General features: G+C 32.0%; 1 protein-coding gene across 7 annotated transcripts in view; it reads left to right on the forward strand.

The window, feature by feature from the left end:
• Positions 1-20,190, forward strand: part of smg (sterile alpha motif domain containing protein 4 smaug) — a 117,786-nt gene that overhangs the window by 81,787 nt on the left and 15,809 nt on the right. For 5 of the 7 annotated variants that reach the window (XM_076495705.1, XM_076495706.1, XM_076495703.1 and 2 more), the window contains exons 3-6: positions 7,260-7,844; positions 13,980-14,237; positions 17,994-18,103; positions 18,730-18,816. In XM_076495705.1, the coding sequence (XP_076351820.1) occupies positions 7,260-7,844; positions 13,980-14,237; positions 17,994-18,103; positions 18,730-18,816 (1,040 nt within the window). The remainder of the gene's footprint in view (positions 1-7,259; positions 7,845-13,979; positions 14,238-17,993; positions 18,104-18,729; positions 18,817-20,190) is intronic. The other 2 variants (XM_076495709.1, XM_076495708.1) reach the window with 1 other exon arrangement.

Consider the following 20,190-nt stretch of genomic DNA (forward strand, 5'->3'; position numbering starts at 1 on the left):
AGCTAAAGTGATTGTTGAGAGTATTCCATCAAGGTGTGTGTGTGTATTATGTATCAAAAATATTTTCTCACAGTGAACATATATGTATTATTATACACTTCCACACATACGTTGATATTAATTACATGTAATTTGAAGTTTTGTTTTAAATTTGTAAAACATTAAAGTGAAGAAATCCGTAGTTCTAGAAATTGCTAGAAAATTGACACGTTTGGAAGCAGTGAAAAAGTAGGAAGTGTGTATGGAACACTAAATAATCTCTAACATTGGTGGTGGTTGTGTTATGTGTAGTAGTGGTATGTTGTTTCTGGAACACTAAATAATCTCTAACATTGGTGGTGGTTGTGTTATGTGTAGTAGTGGTATGTTGTTTCTGGAACACTAATCTCTAACATTGGTGGTTGTGTTATGTGTAGTAGTGGTATGTTGTTTCTGGAACACTAAGTAATCTCTAACATTGGTGGTGGTTGTGTTATGTGTAGTAGTGGTATGTTGTTTCTGGAACACTAAGTAATCTCTAACATTGGTGGTGGTGTTATGTGTAGTAGTGGTATGTTGTTTCTGGAACACTAAATAATCTCTAACATTGGTGGTGGTTGTGTTATGTGTAGTAGTGGTATGTTGTTTCTGGAACACTAAATAATCTCTAACATTGGTGGTGGTTGTGTTATGTGTAGTAGTGGTATGTTGTTTCTGGAACACTAAATAATCTCCAACATTGGTGGTGGTGTTATGTGTAGTAGTGGTATGTTGTTTCTGGAACACTAAATAATCTCTGACATCGGTGGTGGTTGTGTTATGTGTAGTAGTGGTATGTTGTTTCTGGAACACTAAATAATCTCTAACATCGGTGGTGGTTGTGTTATGTGTAGTAGTGGTATGTTGTTTCTGGAACACTAAGTAATCTCTGACATCGGTGGTGGTTGTGTTATGTGTAGTAGTGGTATGTTGTTCCTGGAACACTAAGTAATCTCTAACATCGGTGGTGGTTGTGTTATGTGTAGTAGTGGTATGTTGTTTCTGGAACACTAAGTAATCTCTAACATTGGTGGTGGTTGTGTTATGTGTAGTAGTGGTATGTTGTTTCTGGAACACTAAATAATCTCTGACATCGGTGGTGGTTGTGTTATGTGTAGTAGTGGTATGTTGTTTCTGGAACACTAAATAATTTCAAGTTTTGTTGCATGATAGAGTAAAGTGTCATATTTTTTGCTTTGAAAGAATAGAAAGTTGTGTGTCTGGGAAACGAAATGTGTTCTAACTGTGGTGTTGAGATTTGTAGAGGAAGATGCGTTTAAAATGTTGTCTCCCAAATCTAAAATAGTTATCATTTACCTTTAGTTGATCTAGTGAGAATTGAAATAGCTCAGGCGGCGATCTCATCTGTGAACGGCTGTATTTTCAGTCATCGAACACTCAGTTTACATAGCTTCGCAGCTGGCGGCTGATGATAATGTTATCTAATATGTTTTAACGTGTAATAAATATCTATATAGAGTAGTAACCTCAAGGTGCTATATTAATTACGATACTGACACCAAGTACCTAAACGGCGAAGTAAAGTTTTTCTAAGTAATGTCTTTAAATATTAGAGTTCGTTTTGTTCCGTCCGTATTATCAAATGTCTTTTGTTCCTTTGTACCGGTAGCTATGTTATTGTTGGAAACCTATCAGCTGCGCCAGTTTTCATACTAGCTGACTTTTAAATTACATGACTTTAACAAGGAACGATGAAAGCTCGACTGAACTTCTAAGAAATATTTTGTATGTTTTGAAATCGTATGAATGCCTATAATTATATGTAGTCTTAATATTTAAGTCGTTATGTGATCTAAACGTTTTCGCACGTGTTTAGTGTAATTGGACATAACTTTTATTGTATATGTAGTATAAGGAAAAACGCACCTTAATTTAGTGTGCGTTGACCGTTTGAAATACGCACTTCACCTACAAATCACATAACAACCGGAGCACAAATATAGAGCTTAAAGTACCCGAAGTTGGATTGTAATTAATATGTTCGGTAGTAGGAACTATGTTATATCGAAATGTTTTTATTCAAATATGCGCTCAACGTTTTGTGTTACATCCTCTTCCGATGCGTTCACTGAAACGCGCGCTCACACACGCACCGGTTTGTGTTTTAATAAACGCACCTAAGAAAGCTCTAACGCAAAACGTTGAGTATTTACTTAAATATGAATATTTTGGTGTTATAAGGTCGTTTATTTCTGGTATTAATACGTCTTGTATAAACCAATATGCACTTTTGAAATTAAACTGTTGTATCGTTTGGACTGATAGGAAATATATGATACGATTATTAAGCTGTTTAGTAGGAGCTGAATCGTGTTTAACTTTCTATTCAGAAAAAAATACGAACTAAGGTGTTTAGAAAACTTGCTTGGATAGAAAAGATTTTAGAGAAACTTAAACAACAAACCAGTTATTTACTAATTAATATTAAAACTTCGGTACCGTTTGTGAAGCGTGATACACCGGATTACGAAATTTTGTGTATACTTGCGCCTTACTGACACTGCTAAACAATGTTATGAATGTGTAGTAATAACTTTTACCGAAACTTTAGTGTTTTATTGACTCAGAATTGCCACAACAGAATCGTGTTTTTAGTTCTCTTGTATAGAGTTAATATTGTTTTTACATTTATTATTGAAAACCACCGTTCGTGCGTGTTACGTCTCTAAAGAATTGTTTTTGGAATTTTTTCTAAAATTAGTTTCTTTTGGAGAACGTTTAATCTCGTACAGCACAAAATACAAAAACGGAAACGTTGAGAAAAATACGAATAATGTAATACTTAGTTGTCGTTTGTGTACTTATTTTATAAAGTTAAATACAGTTGACCTATTCATAATTCTCGTATTCTGTATGAAATAAAGGTTTAATAGGGTTGACCAGGTGAAACTCATATTCTGTATTGGAGAATATATTTGACCAACAACTTGTGTTCTTTACGAAAGAAGGACTTAAGTTCGATAAACTCGTGCAACTTCCTTACTGTTAGTGAAAACAAAAGTCAAAATCGGCTAATCCTAAAAACTTTGGACAGGTGTTGAATTCCGGCTTTATTGGCACAATCATGGTAGAAATGGTGGCACGTTTGCCTCAGACAGTCTGCCGGTACATCGCAGGTCGACCTGCAGGGTAATATCTGATACCCATCAATGTGGCCGAATGTTTGTAAAAGGTAGGATTTAATAATCCACGTTTGAAAAACACATGACACTCGTGTTCTGTGTGAAAGGACCTGTACATTTGAACAAGTGAAACCACCATAACGTATATGGATTGAAGGGTCTAATACAGTTTGCACAGTCGTTAGTGCAAAGGAACCACGGCAATGCAAGTTAAAGTAATAAAGATAATACATTTTGTTTTCTGTCTTCACATGGAGTTCAGCCATATTGCATCACAGACTTTGAAGTAGTCGAAAGAACTTGGGCAGTAAAATAGTTACTGTTGTGTAGCTATAGGCTTAGGTTCAACGAAAAACAAACCTTGGTCCTGAATCAATAGTCATTATACAGTTACCAATGGCGTAAACATTCATTTTCAGTTCCAGAATAAAAGGAATGATTTTCAACAGGAAATGTAGTTTAATAACTTTGTTTCCCATAGGTTCATAAAAACTGGGCTTGATGTGTAACGACCTTGACGTTTGCGATTCAAAACTTGCACGTCAACACATCAGTGATGTCATTATCTATTTAATACGTAATCAGATAGCAAGAAGTGAGAGATGGATGTTATCTCGTTCTCTTTATATGTATTCAAGTTCTGACATTAGCCTAAAACTTTAAAGTTGCACATCAATGTAGCACATTCACTTATTCCTTGGTTTAGTTTATTATAGAATGCTTTCGTTTGTGTTTTTGTGCCAACCATTAGAATACCTGAAAATAAATTGTGAAATAAGTCAAGCACAAGTCTTATAACCTGAAGAAAATGTTTTGTTTTCATGAAATTAAAAAAAACACCAAAAACCAACTCGAACAGTCCTTACTATTACTCGATCACGCTGCCCTGTAGTGAACATTATTAATACGATAAAAACATAAAACTATCAGCTACTGATAATACTCACTTTACGGTCAGTTTTTATATAAATGGAATAACTAAATTTTTCTGTTTTATAATAAGTTACTGCTGTCGGCTAAATTTCGACTCAAGTATGATTTCTACAAGAAACAAAATACATCGTACTATTACTGTGGACGTTAAGTGCGCATGTGTAGACGTATGTCAAATATTCAATTTGGCCCGGCATGGCCAAGCGCGTTAAGGCGTGCGACTCGTAATCTGAGGGTCGCGGGTTCGCATCCGCGTCGCGCCAAACATGCTCACCCTCCCAGCCGTGGGGGCGTTATAATGTGACGGTCAATTCCACTATTCGTTGGTAAAAGAGTAGCCCAAGAGTTGGCGGTGGGTAGTGATGACTAGCTGCCTTTCCCTCTAGTCTTACACTGCTAAATTAGGGACGGCTAGCACAGATAGCCCTCCAGTAGTTTTGTGCGAAATTCCAAAACAAACAAAATATTCAATTTAGGTTGACATACCTACAGTGTCTTCAAAATAAAGTAATTTATTTGTGTGTTTATCATTTAAGTTGCTTAGATATCACATATCTAAATTGTTACTAGGATCTCAGTACACCATTATGATTTTGAATTAGATTTGTTTGACGAGAGAATGCAATTTCAACAGACGTACCTTTTTTTTTTTTATTATAAATTATATTTTTTGAAGTAAAATTTATATCATGGTTGGCTCGTTATGTCTATTGAGAGACCACTTGATTTTTTTCTTTATGTAATTCCATATTGTTAGTTAAAAGGACAAACACGACACTTTTGTTATTTTTGTCTGACACAATTTTGAATAAAAGTTGCTAATTTGAAGACTAATTTTTTTCCTTAAATGCCCGATAAAAAAAAAAGACATTGCATAGAATACAAATGTAAAGGTGACCATGTAATTATTTCATTTAGAACAGATTAATTTTTAACTTTTACTCTACAACAAACTGTAATTGGAGGTATTTTTGTGATGTTTTATTTGTTACTTATTTCTGGGTAGGTCGGTGATAAGATTACGAACTTTAATCCTAAATGTCGTGATTCGATTCCCCTATGATACAGAGTGCAATATAGTCCATTGTGAAGCTTCACGCTAAGATAGTAACGTCTTTATAGCTCTTACTATATTAAAATAACTTTCGTTCCTTCCTATAAAGGAATACTTCTACTGTGATGTGAATGTTAAGAAAAACCTTAGGAAGTTGCTTGAGGTGTTTACCTTGTGCTACATAACTCGTATTTGATCGTTTAACCTTTTTTTTTTTTTTTTAACAAGATCAGTTATTAAACACAAAGCTGTTCTTTCTTGGGGATAGAACCTCGGTATTTAGCCTTGTAAGTCCTCAAGCTTACCGCTGAGCCACAAAGTGTTTTCAGAAAGGCTAAATTTTAGTTTATTCGGTAGTTAAACGTTAACTAATAAAACTGGGGTAAGTTTGTATCGTTATTTCGACTACTTGACATTTTTGGAATATTTTCTCTCTTCGAAGTAGTTTTGTCATTCCTGAGGAATACAAAAGTTCAAAAGTGAGAATAAAATTCTAATTTAGCATGTCACAATATCCTCTGAAGCGTAACGCCAGAAGCAAAAACTTGACGAATGAAAAAGTTCACTTCTAAGAAAACGTAAGGAAAAAAACTTTACGTTTTATAGGCTGTTATTTCTATTAACAATACACCGTCTACAATTGAATAGGCTTTGTTGTAACGAGATAATCAAATCTTTTTTTTCCCAATATAATTTCTATCCATTTACTTATTCTTAGAAAAACTTGTAACTTTGTCATTTTATTCCGTTTGGTTGATTTCTGTCTTTGATAATGAGGTACATTTAGTTAGCTATAGATGTATATTAATGTCCTACTTCTATGCCTAAAGTCCAAAGGTTTTCGTTATTATTAAATCGAGTATTATGATATTCTATAACAGTTACACATTGCTATTTTGACGCAACTCAAATAACCACGAGTGTGGAAAAGTAAAAAAAAACAAACGACGGATTTTGTTGTATAAAGAGGATTTTTATTGAAGTCCCTAACAGAAAAGCATGACGTAAAATATTGTATTGCTTTAGAAAATCTGTAGTTTTTACCATTTTGTTTGAAAAAAATTTTTTTACCTTTATAAAACAGTTGTAGTATATCAGGGTATTGCTACTAGTTCTGGGTGAAAGCGGGAGCGTTTCTTTCGTAAAAACACTCCTTTCTAGGTCAAAAAGTGAAGCAAGCAGAGTACGAAAGCAGTTATGTAGGTTAGTGGGCAAGCTAGTTGGAGAGTGATAGTGCATGTGTGATGCGATAGACCGACCGTAAACAAGCCCATTGAACCCATACGTTGTGGTACGACGCCATCTAGAGGCGTTTAAGACAGCTTTGGCCCCACCGCTAGGAGGTGGAACTAAGTAATTAAACTTTTGTTTATTTTCCGTTTTTTAATATTGAAATATACTAGAAATTCTATTAACGTCACGATTAACTACGTACTTGTGTTACGCATTTGTAATTGCTTAGAAATTGATATAATTGTGTAATTGTTTAGAAACAACATTAAATAGATTTATGTCAAATTATAATAATGGTTTTAAGTATTTTGTAAGACTAACTGTGATACAAGTAAGATTTCTAGTGAAAACTTTATATATTTTAAAAACATTTGCAGGCCCAGCATGGTGGTTAAGGCGTTCATCTCGTAAACTGAGAGTCGCGAGTTCGAATCCCCTTCGCACCAAACATGCTCGTTCTTTCAGCCGTGGTCGCATTATAATGTGATGGTCAATCCCACTATTCATTGGTGAAAGAGTAGCCCAAAAGTTGACAGTGGGTGGTGATGACTTGCTGTCTTCCCTCTCGTCTTACACTGCTAAATTAAAGACAGCTAGTGCAGATAGCCCTCTTGTAGCTTTGTGTGAAATTCAAAAACAATATTTTCATGATGTATTTGCCAATAATGTCACTTTCTTTCAATTGTGTAACTGTTTCAAGATGGCATTCAAAACCAATTGTATATTTATATTTATGTATGACAAATGACGAAGTAGAATTTATCAAACGATCCAGTTAAATTGGTGTTTGTTATAGTTTTACTACTTTTTATGACACATGTACAGTAACAGAAGTTCAACAGTGGAAAGAATTAATTCATAATTGTATTTTTAAACAGCATTCATTGGTAGCTGGTGTAATGAGACTAAAGAAAATGCCCTGTCCCGACTCCTGATGTACCTTCCTCTTCTAGCACCTGGCAATATAGAGGCCAAGAACCAGTACCTCAATCTCATTCCCAGAATTCTTTCTCATTCCATTGAGAACAGTGTTCACATTGAAGAAAGTCGGCAGCTTCTGTCTTACTCCCTCATTCACCCAGCCATCTCCAGTGAAGACAGACGCACACTTACACAGTGGCTCCATCATCTGGAGGACCGAATGAACTCTTACAGTATATTTAATGGACAGGTCAATGGGTCTTGTGATGCTGGGTCGGTTCTTAATGGCAGCGGAGTAGTAGAGGGAATTACAGGACGACCAATAGCCTGTAGCAGTCGTTTAGACCTATGGCGTAGTGGTTCAGTCAGCTCTCGCGACTCTGGTATTAATGTTAACGGAAATTTTGCAGAAATGAATGGATATTTGGGTTTGAATTCTCTTGGAAGCAATAGCCTACCTCCAGGAATTGGAACCAATCATATGAACTTGCATGCCATGAATTCAGCCCCCCCAAGTGGTGTGTCATCCATTCAGTCTCAAGGTAGATCATTGGTTCTTCTATCTGGTTTTAGATTTTTGAGAAAACTTTTAAACAAATATTTGTTGCTGATTTGAGAGCTATTAATATTATTTCAAGTATGTCTCACATTTTGAATTATATATATGACCACTTTGTTTTTGGAGTATTTCAAAATTAAAAAACAATTTTATTTTTTTTATATTCCTACAATCGGGGATCTTACTATCTTCTGGAAATCTTAATTTTGACATGTAACTAACTTAAATTCATGTCATCAAACTTGCAACCTGAGTGAAATATTGCAGGTACTGGTGCATTTTAGATGAGATGATTTCAGGATTGGATTTTGAGTCTGTGAATTTGTATGTTGCATCTGTACAGGTTTCACTGATTTGTATGTATAATACTATTGGTTCATGTCTACCTTTTAAAACTTATCAAATAAATCACCAGCTTATATATATAATATCAGAATACAAGAATGTGGGCCCAAAGCTTAATTCAACTACAAAACATTAAGTCATGTTCACTTAAGGTTTAGACTGATGAGAAATGCTATAACAAACCTCCTTGCAATGAAAACAGGAAGAGGAAAGCTGAACCTAATAATAGTTATTAATACCAGAAATAAAGACACTTCTGAATGAATACTAAGATGTTTTATGGTAAATAAAGCTATGTTGAAAATACATTTATGTACAAAACAAAGAAGTATATCAGGGTATGACTTAAAATGCTGGTCACCAATATTTCTTTTCACTTTTTCTGTGACTGATCTCCTACTGGGTTACAATACACTATCCCCTTTGTTAATCATTAGGGACAGTAGCTTTGCCATAACAGACAGGAAAAGCAGATTTGGTTAATTTTTGAAATAACTGAAAATAATAAATATTAAACTAATCAAAATTTAATGTTTCCAAAATATACTTAATATACTTGTATAATATATTTAATATGGACTCTTAAGACGTACCAAGCAGTGGTCATTTGCTAACTCTTTGTTAACCTGAAGATAACCTAATAAAATCAAACCATTGTTCTGTACTTTAAAGTTTTACCACCCATACCAGCCATCTTTAGAATACATATTTACTTAATCTTTTCTCAATCCAGCAATCTGGAAAGTCAACTGACATGAATGTTTATCATACTAGGCAAATTAATCACTTAATGTCAATTGACTTTCCAGATTGCTGGATTGAGAAGAGATTAAGTAAAAATGTATTCTAAAGATGGCTGGTATGGGTGGTAAAACTTTAAAGTACAGAACAATGGTTTGACTTTCTTAGGTTATCTTCAGGTTAACAAAGAGTTAGCAAATGACCATTGCTTGGCACATGTCTTAGAGTCCATATTAAGTTGTTTTTTTGTTAATATTGATTGCTGTTTTAATATTTCAACTTAAAATTTATTTCTTAAGTTTGTTCTTTGTCGGTGACTAGTCTCAAATTATCATAATTTTGTATTGTATTGAAGTTAAAGAACCTTTTTAAAAATTCATTTGACATTGCTGACTGATTGGAAAAGCAATAAATTTACATTAAAAGCCAAATTCAAATAGTTTTATATTTGAATTGTTAGAAATCAGTGGTGCATGTGGTCATCTTTATCACAGGTGGCTGTTTAATTTCTTCAAGAATACACCATATTTCACATGGTTTCAATATTACTTATTAAATCAAAACTTATGTGCATGATTATGTACAAAATTAATATACATTTGGAAATCCACAATTAATATAAAATAATGAACAAATTTTATTAATCATATCAAACTAATGAATATAAATTTGTAGCTTATTAAAACCTTTACTCTTAATTTTACACTGTAAAGTTTCTTTTAAAACAATTTTCTGAAGTTTAGTCCACAGATCACTAGTCAATCATACTGAAATTACTGTTAGTCTTGAAATTCTGTTTTCATGGTGTTAAGTCTTCTCAACTTGAGATGTGTTTGCTCAGGACAATTTTGATTTAATTTTGAATTGCAATGTAAAAATGGTTTTTCAAAATGTGTGCATTGTGTCCTAATGTCTTGAACCTGGTAAAAATAACAGTAAATGTTCTTTAACTGTTTCTAATGGCTTCCACTGGTTGAAGTCTTGATCAGTCAGTGATTGATTATAGTATAGTGGAAGTGATTACAGTCAGAAGAACAGAACATCTTATTTTTAACTATACCTTTTACTTTTATTTTGATTAGGTTCTAATAATTTTGGCAACCTTTTTCAGATTGAAACCTGATGGTAAGGGTACTTGACTCAATTCCATCACCAAGCGTCCTTACCCTTTTAGTTGTGAAAACATTATATACAGTGTAAGAATCTGGCACTTCTGAATTAAGGACATCTAGTGCAAGTAGTCTTTGAGTACCTTTGCACAGAAATTCAACAAACAAATTTTCCGATTGCTTGAACTTAGAGTATCCCATCGTAACTGCAAAGATGCCAACCATTACAATTTGAGCTTAATCATTACGATTTCAGTGTATACATTACGACTATACGCTCGTACAGACAAATATTACGACTTGTTGCAACTCCCAAATTATTATGTATTATATAGGCTGATACAATAGTGATAAATTGTTCCCCCAGGGCTTGAAAGGGGTGAAAAAAATTTTTAGTGAGATACAAATAAATTTTGATAACAAATAAGACAGTCCAAATGGTTACTTGCGATAATCATGTTTGTGCTTGAAATAATAAAAAAAATATTTATCTCCAACGTCTACCAATAGTTTGAGTGCGGTGCTTCTCCATACGGGGTACATGGGGGAATCCATAGTTACATCATCAGTGCTTGTCAGCCAATCAGTGCTCGCGTAGATGGGTATTTCTCGTTTTCTAAGCTGCATAGAAACACCAATGCGATCATTCACAAGATGGAAAAAAAGAGGCCTCGTTCACCGGATTGTCTTGTTACTGGCAAATCTAAAAGGACTAAAACTATGAAAGGGCTCTGTCTACAATAATTACACTGTCATTTGAAATAATTGGCATCTCTGTAACTATATCCACAACATTTAAACCTTGCAACTTGAGACTAGGATAAACAAAATTTTCAAACTTTATCCTAGTGTATTTTGGCTAGTTTAATACTGAAAACAGGTCTTATGTAGGTAATGTACTTTGCAAAAAATAATGGATCTTCAGAAAATCTTGGCATAAATGAGGGAAAGGACCAATTTTAAAAATGTCTTGTGCCCATCATTTTACTGCTTGCTTAGAATTGTGTTGTTCAAAGGATTTAATATATCATTTAAAGGTAATTGTTGCTTTTTATCATTTGTAGATATTAGAGTAACAAAAGTGGCCACTAGTTTTTAAAAAAACAAATCCCAATTTTCAGATTAATATATCAATTAATAAGCTCACATCAACAGTCAAACAATAATCTTTTGTTTATCATTTTAGAATCTGTTGTTTGAAATTGGCTCTTGAAGATATATCAGAATCAAAACAAATTTTTATATACATTACCAATATTTTTTAAAATCTGCTTTTACCCAGTATTAACATACTACAATGAATGTCATGGTCAGTGAAATGGCTGTCTACTTAAGGTAAATTTTGCCTTTCAAGTTTCATGTTATATATTATATTTTAGGCTACAAAATATCTGGATTTGCATTGCAGTGTATGATTTAAAAAAAAAAAAAAAGCTGCAAATCACTCTCCTATTTTTGCTTAGAATGTGTAAATCATTCCTTTCTCTTGTATGTTCTCTTCAAGACCTCCCATACAGAGTGAAAGTTTGTAATGTTTGTTTCATATACCAAACCCAAAGTTCATTTCTTTCAAATTTTCTCCAAACAGCATGTACGTTATTTTCAAACTTTGTCATGTGCATATTGCACACACGCATACTTTGTAGTAGTCTGTTCATTACATTTGGAAAATTATGCAGCCTAGCCAATTAGACTAAACTACCTATGTGTACGATGCATGCACTGCACATTGAGCTGGTTATGAGCTTGGTCCCAAGGACATACCATATGACCCTTTTTACTTGTATATAGTTTTAATACTGTAACTCTTAATACCTTGTGTGTCTTCAAAATCTGGAAGACTTTTAGTAAATATTACAAGCCATTTGTGCATAAAAAAGTAAGATTTTCAATTTTGTATTTTTTATTAAAGATTTGTCTGTGAAAATAGTCTTTCTAATCGATTAGTCTAAGTGCAGAATGATTTCCACGTTAAGATTAAAAATAATGTTTAACTCAAAATATCCATTCTCATTTTTATAATTTCTAAAACCTCCAAAATGTTTCAAATGTTTTATTACAATAAAACTTTTAGGTTTTATCTGATATTTTCTGTGTTAACTATACAAGGTTGGTCAATTTGTGACCAAACTTTTAACCACCAAAATAAAATCTAATTTATTCCATATTTTGCCTTTCTAGATTGACTTCAGATGATAACAAACTACATTACTTATAATTACATTTTGTTGTCTTATTGTCCTTTTAATCATGTCTAAGTACTAGTGCTATTCATGCTAGTATAGTATAAATTGATGAAAAATCAATCAGTTGGGAAATGTGTGGCTCATATTATACTGTCTAATGTTATTACTCACAGGGGTGCTTTGTGAAAATTTATTACCTTATTAGGTTAGATTATGAAAATAGTTTCCTATTTTTAGATTTTAGTTACTTTTATTATAATAAATAAAAAAAAATGCATATGAAAATTCTTTTCCAGGCCCCTTTCTCTATATTTTTTTTCTGTCGACTGTTAGGGACACTTGACTGCTTTTTATACTAATGATAGTAATGCAATAAAGGATGTATAATAATGTGTAAAAGTATACAATGCCTCATAACTATTACAACGTTTCTGGTTTTATAACTGTAACAAGAGCCATTATGAATTTGTCCAAGCTAGTTGATGTGTGTTACCTGTGGGAATGAAACTTGTAGTGTAAGAAAAATGAACATTTTTTGGTATGGGGAAACAACATGTCATTTTATAGATGAAATCTGTTTTATATTGTATTTTCAACCAGTAAGAAGCCCAGAATTTCTCAGTAGTTGTCTGAAAGTAAGGATAACAGTTGGGAGTGGTAAGAGGGTGTTTTCCTATTTGATGGCTTTTTAACCAAACAAAATTGAAGGCTATGAAAATTATGCTTCACTTGAGCAATGGAAAAATTACAAGTAATGCATGTTAAATTGCATACCTGTTGGAGGGGTGGTGAATAGATTAGATGAGGGGATGTGTAGAGAAAAAATGGCCCATTCCTCATCCTAGAAGAAAAGATGGAATTTGTTTTTTGCAAATATTATCGTACAAAGTTAAAAATATGGATTATTAGCTATATTTTTATGCTTATTGGCATAACATGAACAAATGAAAGTAATTTAATAAAAGTTTAAATGTAACTCATTTAAAAACCTCATGACATGCACAGTAAAGGATGCCAGGGAAGACCACATTGTGAAAACAGTGAGGTCTCACAAAATAAGGGAGGAGGGGACTAATTTGAAAAATGACTCGTGAAAACCTTGTTTGATTGCAACATCTTCAAGTCAATTACTCCGGTAAATTGATTTTTGTGTGTCTTTTGTGTGTTTGATACTTCTTGTATACAAAATAAAACTTCAAAATTACTAAGAACTATTTTGTTCATGAAATGCCATGTATGGTACAACTCAGTATTAGGGTTTGAAGCTGAATAAAAGTCTCATTAGAATAAAAACATTTCCTTACATTAGTGGTTGTCTTTACAAAAAGAGGACTTTTAGTGCTGGATTTAGTTGTCATAATCTGTTAAAATGATGAATTGTTGAAAAGATGCTAAGTGGTAGTTACTAGTTGCTAGTCAGATTTAGCAAACTATTTTTGTCCTCTGTATTTGTCTATCATATAATTGATGAACAAATTATTTTCATCCATTTTCAAGATGAAGATGAATTGTCAGTAGTTTTAGCTTTGAACTTGTCTAAATACATTTGAGAAGTCAGGGTTGCTTACACAAAATTGCATATCTGTTGAGAAATTTATTGTAATATAACATATTTCCCATCTGGTGGTTATATTAGAAAGTACAGTTTGTCATTGTTCAGAAGTATTCCAAACCTCAGTAATTATAAGTTTTCTGTGTTGGTTGCATTCTTATCAACTTATTTTAATTAAATAATAGGCAGTGGACAAACCCTAGGTCCTCATTCACGTATTCGTCGGAGCAACAGTCTCACACCCCCTAGCCCTTCTCATCATTTGAGCTATTCTCGCCTTCCTAATGGAACATCACATGATTGGAATATTGATAAGGAAATGAGACAGCAGTCTGCACCAACTAATAGTTCTGAGAACTCTACACTCTCATCTAGAAACAGTGTAACATCTGGAAATGGCACTGAGATGAATGCAGAGAATAAAGAAGTCAGTGGGATGAAAGGTAAATTTAAGTTTTTTTGTACAATAATTGAGGCAATGTTGAATACAAATCTCAAGAAAGTATTTTCAATGTTGTAATTAAAATTCACACACTCTACACCACAAGAAAAGCACTACTAACATTCATAACCTACACCTTTTCAGAATTGAACATGTGCTGTTGTAAGATATAATTGAACTGAAAGGAATTTTCTTAGCAGAGTTTCTGATTAATTTTGATATAAATGCCATTTACAAAAACAATATATTAAGATATATACATTTTATTTCATACTGCTGTTATGGTAGTGTTGTTTTCTTATTATATAAAATCTCTCACTTTCTCTTCATCTCGCATTGGTAGTTGGGTGTTATCCAAGTTGTGTGTTCAGGGTAATACAATACCATTAAATGTTTAGATATTTCTGTGGTTACACACACTTTGAGAAACGTTCCATTCAGTTCATAGTTATTTAAGAGTTGTTTGTACAAATTGCAAAAACTGTTTTTTCACTGATACTGATTTATAAGTAAGAAATATAAATGTATGTTTAGGTGATAATTTGATTTCCACCAGAGATGATGATATAACTGTCATCCTGGTGGAGTTTACATTTTGTGCTTTTGCATTTCATTAAACTTAAAACAGTTGTTGGAATATTTCTGTTGTTAGGTGAGTTCTTTTGGATTATTTTGTAAAAAGAAGAATTGAAAACTCAGTTTACTGTTTGTTAACAAAAACGTCTTTATTCTGTAACTTGTTAAGTAGTGTGGTGTCTTGGGAGTTGTTCAGAAAGGTGCTGCAGTCTTACCAAAAACTGTATTGATAACAGGTGGTAGGTCACATTGGTGTTCCTATTACTTAGGTAATTATTGTTATTAGAGAGATGTATGATTTTTTTTTCCTTTTTGCCAGTTCCAATTGTAAACGTTTTAAATTTTATAGAATCCTTTTTTATTAATATCTTTTTTTTTTACTTCATCACTTTTACTGTATTCTTGGTTTTAATTTTCTATGGTTTCCTTTATCTTTTTTCATGTAAATTAACTGTAAAAGTTACAAAAGAATTGTGAAAAGTATTTTGTTCTTCAAAAGTCTCTTAAATTCTTGTTCCTTTCTACTTGAACATTTTTAATTTTTTGTAATTTTTGTTTTCTTGATTTTTGTTTCCACTATTTTTCCATTATTTTCACCAAATATTTAATCTTATTTCAAGTACAATGTTGTCTTGGAGTTTGGTCTTGATTTTTATTTCTTTCAAAAATGACTACAGTTATATTTCTAGCATTGTAAAAACTGGTTTCTGTTGTGTGGCATGGTTCTTTTGGACTATATGATAAAGAAAAATGCAAAGTTCATTCCAATTAATATCATTTTATTTCTTTGACTATAAAGTTAACTAACATGCACTGACAGGTCAAAGTCCACAGTAAATGTTAAAGTAATTCCACTTATTTTCTAACTGTAACTTACTAATTGGCTCAGTAATCAGTAATTTTTTAGCCTGACATGCTTTACACTGTTCACTGAAAACTTAGTAAATGATTTGAAGTTGTAGTTATTAAGCCTTGCTAATATTTGTCAAACCACCCTCCAATTAAAAGAAAATACGAGTGTCCAACTTGGAAAACAGTCTACATCACTAGACTTATGCTAAAAATAATGTTCAACATGTTTAAGCATATGTAAAACATTATTAGGATGACAAAATATTACAAAAAAGTTTTTTGTGGGAAATTTTGTAACTATTGTGTTTTTTAAATATTTGTCTTCTATCAAGTTTTGTAAAGGTGATAGTTCAAAATTTTGCCACAGAAGTACAAAAACAGATGGTGGATTCTAAATATACTGTTGTAATATTAAGGTGTTAACAGTTTTTGTTATTTATAAGAAATTGAATTATGAATGCATTTTTGTAATGAATAAAAAGAATGGGATAATATACACCATTTTTCAAGAAATAATAAAATCAGTCATTGGCCTAACCTAAATTTTTAATGTGTTCTGGTAGCTTCACTGTTCTGTTCCTCAAGCTTACAGATGTGTTTTTATGGCATAAAAACAAATGAATCTTCACTGGGAGGGTGATACATGAACATGTACCATAAGAAAAATCCATACTGTATTTAATTAGAACTTGCCTTTCTTTTTCTGAATAAAAATGGAGGGTTTGCTGGAATTCATGTTATTGGCTGTGATTAATGACTTAGCTGCTTGTATTCTGTGCATTTTGTCTTTTTAAAATAAAAAGTATATAAAGACCCTAAAATTCATGTGTTTAAAAGAAACTTAATTTACAGGTTTAAATTTTATGATCTCCACTTTTTAATGTCCTTATTACATTTTAATAAGTCACTTCTCATATTAATGTTCAATATTTGTTTTTAAAACTCGTAATGTTGGTAAATTAATTACTAGGATGTTCCTGTATCTTCAAGATGTGTTTCTGCCTTGGTTTAAACCAATACACAAATGTGGAACTTTGCATCTTATCATTGTTTAATTTTCAATCGTTTGGTGTTGTCTCTTCAGTTAGTTTCTACATGTAGTTTATTGTGCATTTTTGTTTTTATTAGTTCTAAATTATTATATTTAATCATAAATTACACAATCACAACTGTTGTAAATTGTGATTAGTATGTTAAATTATTGCACAGATTATAATAATTTATATTTTTAAACTTATAATTTTTTTAAAGACCAATAAAAATCCTTTTACAAGAAATGGTTAATTTTAAAATCTTCATCCCTAACCATTCCTAAGGAAACCTGTTCATTACTCAGTTAAACAAAACTTTTAATCTATGCTTGAATTATTCTATTTTGCACAAACATATGTAAAACAATGGATATCCAACTGACATGAGTTTCTGAGTTTCAAATTCAGCTCCCTCTCACATGCACGCACACCTAGTTTTCCACATTTAAATACCTTTCATTGTAATGACCAAGTGCATGTAGTGACTTTAAAGTCATGTACATTGGTAAAATGAAACCACTTAAAAATTTAGTCTGAACATTTAGGAGGATCAAACAGGAAGTTATTTATCACTTAAACCTAGCCCCTCAGCTGTTTGTTTACATGCTGAAACCATGGGTCATATCACTATCTCAGTCCTTTGTCAAGAATATCTGTAACTTAACGTTGCTTGCAACTGTGAATATGTGCTACTTCCATAATGTGTATTATATTTATTTCCTCCTGTTTGCCATTATTCTAAATATTTTAAATTCATTATTGAAGTTACTCCACCATTAACTCGTAAATATAATTAGAATATCATTTCCACATTTTGCTTAAGATGGAATAAGTGTTCCAAAACATTCAAAGTTTCAAAATAAATATTTTGTCTTGCCAGTTATCTTCATTTTTATTATTGAACTTTGTTTTCCTTATCATGAATCTATTGCCAGTTCATAGGATATGTTTACATTCTTAACAAGAAAAGTTTAAATTTCATCTATTGTTCTTTAAGATTTAACGTTTTATACTTATATGCTCAGCATATATTTTTTTCTTTTATTCAAGTTTAAATTAGAAAGATCCATTCTTTTGATTTTAGGTACTTGTGAATACTGTAATCTGTTTGTTGGTATTGATCTGATAAGTTTTATCAGTACTTTTTATTTCTTTTGACACCTTTTTATTTTTTTTTAATAAAGTTTCCTTAAATTTAACATTTTGATTCTGAGTTACAATAAGTGTTTATGCTATGTCATTTAATGTGTTTTTGCCCAATTTTAAAAAAAAGAACACTAAAAAAGTAAAATTGACAGATGTGACAATGTGGCTAAAGGGCTTGAGACTCCACAAGTATGCCTACCTTTTTTCTAACATGACATATGAAGAGATGATGGAACTAACAGAGAAACAGTTGGAAGAGCAGGTGAGATTTTATTCACTGACAGAAAATACAAAATTGTTTGGTTAAAATTATTTTGATGGTTGCAGAGAGTAGTGTAATTAAATTCTTGGTTGACTAACAAACACAATGGCACTAATCAAAATGAACAATTTTCACCAAGTGCAAGTGAACAAATTGTTTGATTAACGTTAGTAGTGTTCTAAATGTTGTACTCATCCAATGAATGTTGTCCTGAATAGTTTAACAATATAAGCAGTTTTCTCTCTTGGTTTTTCTCTACAAAAGTAAGACTTAATGTTTTGTGAAATTCAAGGCACTCATTTTTGTTTGAATGTTCAAAAATGAAATCCCAGAACATTGCTATATTATATTAAGTTGGGTAGGTTACAACTACAGTGGTGAAATGTCAGGACTTATACCTACAAGAAAGCACAAATAGTTATTGTATTCATTTGTATCTCCAAAGAGAGAGAGAGTATTTATATTTCAAATGATATTTTGATATCTTGCTGTACTTAGTGAAATATTAACATGGTCATGAATTGTATATCATTCTTGATTTGTTTGTAGAATATCAAGGAATCGAAGCCCCATGTTTTGTGATTTTAATTGATTTATTGGAATATATATATTCTATGCCTCTGTAGAATGTGACAAAAGGAGCTCGTCACAAGATTGTTCTCAGCATTCAAAAACTGAAAGAACGGCAAAACACATTAAGGTTATTAGAGAAGGTAAGAAGCATAAATTTTAATTATTTTGCTTTTCTAAATTCATGGTTCTAGAGCAAAATTGTGAGAAACATTGATCAGGTATGTCAAATAGTAATAATGATTTGAATCTCGGCTCTAGAGGCCAGGTATGAGGTTTTTATAATACAAAAACAGAAGGTTTAATAACTTTGTTTTATGTTGTTTATTCTTCACTCATCAGACCAACATAAACTTGAAATGCTGTTTATATTAGTTGGTTATGAGATGTCAAGGTTTGTGTTGCTGATTCGTTGCTTATTTCTGTGACTTATCAGGCCTGTTTGGCTACAACACTAAAGGTTGAAATGCTATGAATATCAGTCAATTATGAGACATCAAGGTTTATGGTATATAACCCTCAACCTAGCAAAGCATGATCCATTTCAGGGTTAATGTAAGGTAAGGTGGATAATAAGAATTCTGGTGGTAATTCTTGTATAATTCACATTACCTCACTGTTAAATGTATTGGATAAGAATAAACTGGTTAAACATAGTGTTATTGATTTAAAGTTCTGTAGTCAGTATTCATTCAAAGATGTAGCTGAATATTATTTTGGGTAACTTAAAAGGGTATATTTTGTAAATGATGTGTGTATGTAAGAAAATATGTTTTAAAATGTATCTTGGACTATGTCATAGCCGTAAGTAAGGGAAAATTGATAAAATGTCCTAGAACTTTGCTTTACCAGTCTGATGATAATTATGTAATTCATTATATTTGAGGGATGAGTGTGGCAGAGTTTTTAGTATGTTGAACAATGTATCTGGAAGTCCATCGTTAATGTCCTACTACTGCTAAGAAAAACATTACTCCCTGAATGTTTTGGCCATGGTTATATTATAAAGGTAAATGTCAATCCATACACTCAGTCAGACAAGAATAACTCGTGAGTTAGCAGTTGATGCTGTTAACTAGCTACTTTCTCTCTAATCTATCAGTTTCAAATTTTGGACACCTACTACAGAAATCTTTTGAGTGGCTTTGCATAAAAAACTAAAAATGCAACATTTTATTTGTTACCATGAAGTTTTCCAATGTCATTGTTGTTTTTTTTCCTGTAATCATTGTGTTAATTGCACATCTACAGGTCTGCATTGAATGAAATTGTGTGAAATGTCATGGGGGAAAACCTTGTTAACAGTTTAGTCATTCTGTATGTATTTTGAGTTTACTCTTCTTTGTCGTCATAGTTCTAAACTTTTCATATTTAAACAGATAATTAAAAATTTGTTTGTGGGGAAAAAAAAAACTTTCAGTAAAGTAAATTTTTTATTGTGACTTATAAATAATCTTATGTTGTTGCCACTCTGTATTATATTATTTTTAATAATTTTATTTTGTAAAATTTTTTTG

Source organism: Tachypleus tridentatus, chromosome 3 (assembly GCF_004210375.1).
Source record: "Tachypleus tridentatus isolate NWPU-2018 chromosome 3, ASM421037v1, whole genome shotgun sequence".
Classification (NCBI taxonomy): Eukaryota; Metazoa; Arthropoda; class Merostomata; order Xiphosura; family Limulidae; genus Tachypleus; species Tachypleus tridentatus.